Raw genomic sequence first — 4,371 nt, 5'->3', positions numbered from 1 at the left:
ATTATAACAGACTGCTAGGGTTCTTAAAAAGTACTATATCTGATATATAACCTATGTCAAAAATTAGATCTTATGACTAACCTAACTAATTTATAAAAAATATTAAGATAAGACTATTTACCTTCACCAAAGGTAGATTCTGACATAGCTTCACCGCTTTTCTCTCCTCTTTATTTGCACTGGTGGAAAACGAATGAAATGAGCATTGTGCTCGGTGGGCTGGCTATCACTCTTCTAATGGGCGATATGAGCCTATATTTACAATTTTTTAAAATGGGCCTATATATTTACAATTTTTTTATTTTAAAAAATTAAAAAATTCGTTGGTGGAGTGCATCAAGATGTTGGCCATGGTTTACTTACCTATCCCTGTCCGCGAGGGTCAGATATACACGGGCGCGTATGGCCCCATGCAATTGGCAGTGCAAGGTGAACACCTGCCCCCTTCTCCATGCAGGTGGAGTGAAGTAGTGGACTGCCGTTGGTGGCACCGCTGGACATAGCAAGGCAGGCCTCGTTAGATCACGAGCTGCACAAGCTAGATCACGAGCTGCTAGCCTTCGTTAATGGTGGATTTGTGACGCAAGAGGATCTCGACTGGAGCACAAGATATGCCGCCGTGCACCTGCACTCGCTCGTGGGAAACGGCAAGTGGTCTGGTGCGTCGTGCTGTGCCACCTCGCCGTGCGTGCCACACACAAAAGCTAAACCCATCACTTGCACCGCGCGCAGCCGCCGCCGCGCGGGACCTTGGCTATAAATTCCCACGCACCCTTTGGTTCGTCGTCACACACTCAGCCTCGTCCTGCTCTGCCCGGTCGACTTCCCAGTGCCCCTCGCCTCCGCAAGGGAGCATGGCGCTCGCTCACTTCCTTGTCGTCCTCCTCGGTGCTCCATTGCCTCTACTCCTCTTCTCCTGTGCAGGTATAATCGCGCACGGCGCAGAATGACTGCCTCTGTTTTGGGGATAATTAACGCTGGTCCGATTGAGTGGCAACTGGCAACTAATGTTTCTTGGTGTACAATGCAGAGGCGGGAGAGGTGGGCGTGAACTACGGGAGGGTGGCAAACGACCTGCCGGACTCGGCGTCTGTGGTGCAGCTTCTGAAGCAGAACAGCATCACCATGGTGAGGTTATACGACTCCAACCCAAAGGTGCTGACGTCTCTGGCCAACACCGGCATCAAGGTGATGGTGATGCTGCCCAACGAGAACCTGGCCGCCGCGGCCGCGGACCCTTCGTACGCGCTCCAGTGGGCGCGGAGCAACGTGGCGGCGTACTACCCCGCCACGCAGATCCATGCCGTGGCCGTGGGGAACGAGGTGTTCGACTCGAGGCCGGACTTGACGCCACAGCTCGTCCCGGCCATGACTAACGTGCAGGGGGCGCTGGCCAAGCTGGGCCTGGCCGATGCCGTGAAGGTGTCCACGCCGGTCGCGTTCTCAGCGGTCCAAGATTCGTTCCCGCCGTCCGCAGGCAGGTTCCGGGACGACATCGCGCAGCCGGTGATGAAGCCCATGCTCGACCTCCTGCAGCGGACCGGCTCCTACCTCACGATCAATGTCTACCCGTTCTTGGCGTACGCCTATCAGCCAGACAAAATCTCCCTCAACTACGCCCTGGGGAACTCCAACCCTGGTGTGCGCGACGACGACACCGGCCTCTTGTACTACAGCCTCCTGGACGCCCAGCTCGACGCCACGTACTATGCAATGGATGATTTGGGTTTTGCCAGTATGAAAACGCATATTGGGGAGACCGGACATCCGTCGGCCGGAACATTACGACCCGGGAAGCAGCCACGCAGCGGCCGGAGGCATTTGCAGGCCGGGGAGGGAGGCCCGGCGGCGTCGATAGCCAACGCCCATGCATACAACAATAACGTCATCAACCGCGTGCTGTCCGGCAACACGGGCACTCCGCACCGCCCTGACGCTGACATGGACGTGTACATCTTCGCCCTTTTTAACGAGAACCAGAAGGGTAATGGACCGGACGACGTCGAGCAAAACTTCGGCCTATTCTACCCGAATGAGCAGAAGGTCTACGATTTCGACTTCCACGGCGGCGGCGGCGGCGGAGGTGGCACGAAGGCGAGCTGGTGTGTGGCGAACGCAGCGGTTGGGGACGCGCGGCTTCAGGCAGCGCTGGACTACGCGTGCGGCCATGGTGCGGACTGCAGCGCCATCCAGCCCGGCGCAGCGTGCTTCGAGCCCAACACCAAGCTCGCGCATGCCTCCTATGCATTCAACGACTACTACCAGCGCAACGGCCGGGCCAGCGGGACGTGTGACTTTTCCGGTGCCGCTTACGTCGTCTACCAGGCACCAGCTGGTGAGTCCTCGGCTTCCCGCTCAGTCAATATAAAAAATAGTTTCTTGATTCAGTGATCTCCTGAATTTGACATATGTGGAGTTTCAAAATTATTTTCGTAGAATCATAGCTCAACTAAAAGTAGCTGTTAAACTCATTTTCTTTTGTTGTTTCTCAACCTTTATCAGTGATCTCACTAGCTGTGTTTGTTCCATTGTTTACCGAGATAGACACCTGCAGTGCCAAGGCGAGATGGTGCGTGGCGAACGCGGCGGTTGGCGACGCGAGGCTGCAGTCGGCCTTGGACTACGCGTGCGGACACGGGGCGGACTGCAGTGCCATCCAGCCCGGCACGACGTGCTTCGAGCCCAACACCAAGGTCGCGCACGCGTCGTACGCGTTCAACAGCTACTACCAGAGCAAGGGCCGGGCCAGCGGGACGTGCGACTTCGCCGGCGCTGCTTCCGTTGTCTACCAGGAACCAACTGGTTAGTACCATATCTGGTTCCTCATTTGGTGTTCGTACATTTGCCAATGCATACTGCACTCTCGCACATTTGCTGGTACGTGCTGTTACACGATTATGTTTCTACGACACATGATTGCATGTCATGTCTAACTAAATCGCGATCTCAATGGATGTTTGGTCCATTGTTTTACCGAGATAGATGCATGCGACGCGACGTCGAGCTGGTGCGTGGCGAACGCGGCGGTCGGAGACGCGCGGCTTCAGGCGGCGCTAGACTACGCGTGCAGCCACGGCGCGGACTGCAGCGATATCCAGGGCGGCGCGGCGTGCTTCGAGCCCAACACCAAGGCCGCGCACGCCTCGCACGCATTCAACAGCTATTACCAGCGCAAGGGCCGGGCCAGCGGGACGTGCGACTTCGCGGGCGCCGCCTCCGTCGTCTACCAGCGGCCAAGTGAGTTCGCTGTTAGAAGGAAGTATATATATCTTAAAAAAATAGCATATATATTAGAAAGTATATATCTTTCAAAAATTAGTATATACTTCAGTTATAATAAGATCAACTAGAAATCAAACCGAAAGTGTGTGTATATATATAAAAGATAAACTAGAAATCAAACCGAAAGTGTATATATATGTATATGGTTCTTGATTAAGATATCTATGTGCAGTAGATGACTAATTAATAGAATGGTGGATCTTACTGGTATTTGTTCCACTATTTACAGTGATCGGGAACTGCGTGCTCTCATCGAGGGCCTGAACTGAAGAAACAGCAGTGAAGTTTGAAGGATACGCTACCATCTCGGTGTACGGGATGTAGGATAAAACCATATGACACTGTACTTTCAATAAAACTAGCATGTTGGCCCACACAAAATGATGAGGCTAGACTTGTTATAGTTTAATATTATATTAAAATATAATTGATAAAATCTTTTCGTTGTGTTGTGCCAATTTTAAAAAGAAATCGTGGTTCAAAATGTGCCGTTGGATTGAGAGTTTGAGGCAATCTCTCACGCACACAAACCGGAGGCTTGGGCATCGAAGTTCCTAAGCCCCCCACAAGCAGCCTCTCTGCCTCCTTGTAGATTGTCTTTTTTCTGCCCGCCCTGCAACTCCATCTTCACACTACTACATAATGCCACAAGGTAGGTAGTTCTAAAGCTAGCCATACGGTTTCTTATCCGTCTGCTGAAAAGTGTCTATGATGACACCTTATGACCAATTATTGTCAGTCATTTGTGAAATCACATAAAAGATAGCTAATCACTATGAACAATCTATAATGACACCCATACGCATCATCTTACACAATAGTAAACCGTCTAGCAGACCATATTGCAGATAGTTGCTAGGACGAACCGTCTACTTTATATGACATATCCCAAATAATACAAGACAATAACCATGTGCGATGTATGTGGAGGCCAAAAAACATTTGTCTACCTCCCACCATGGCCACTGCTAGCTCAGGGCCGAGGCCGACATGGACGAGGAGGGCAGGGGCCGGGTCCATCACTGCCGAATCACGATCGTTGTTTTCGATCTTGTACGGTCCACTACTTCAAAGGAACCGGTACTGAAA

At 52.1% G+C, this 4,371-nt stretch overlaps 1 protein-coding gene across 1 annotated transcript; it reads left to right on the top strand.

Moving 5' to 3' along the window:
- Window positions 1–799: 799 nt before the first annotated feature.
- LOC133890925 (glucan endo-1,3-beta-glucosidase 13-like) lies at window positions 800–3,719 on the top strand. Its single transcript, XM_062331566.1, has 5 exons — window positions 800–924; window positions 1,031–2,335; window positions 2,545–2,802; window positions 2,983–3,237; window positions 3,512–3,719. The coding sequence occupies exons 1-5, from the start codon at window positions 855–857 to the stop codon at window positions 3,544–3,546; spliced, it is 1,923 nt and encodes a 640-aa protein (XP_062187550.1). The 5' UTR covers window positions 800–854; the 3' UTR covers window positions 3,547–3,719.
- The last annotated feature ends 652 nt before the right edge of the window (window positions 3,720–4,371 follow it).

The sequence above is a fragment of the Phragmites australis genome, chromosome 14 (assembly GCF_958298935.1).
Source record: "Phragmites australis chromosome 14, lpPhrAust1.1, whole genome shotgun sequence".
NCBI classification, from domain to species: Eukaryota; Viridiplantae; Streptophyta; class Magnoliopsida; order Poales; family Poaceae; genus Phragmites; species Phragmites australis.
Note: the sequence above shows the minus strand (reverse complement) of the source record. Positions and strands in the feature narration are given on the sequence as shown.

Excerpts from the sequence above, each read along its gene's own strand:
- LOC133890925 (XM_062331566.1), top strand. The coding sequence starts at position 855 with ATGGCGCTCGCTCACTTCCTTGTCGTCCTCCTCGGTGCTCCATTGCCT. Across the intron at positions 2,336-2,544 it reads CGTCTACCAGGCACCAGCTG|ACACCTGCAGTGCCAAGGCG; the intron begins GTGAGTCCTCGG and ends TTACCGAGATAG. Across the intron at positions 2,803-2,982 it reads TGTCTACCAGGAACCAACTG|ATGCATGCGACGCGACGTCG; the intron begins GTTAGTACCATA and ends TTACCGAGATAG.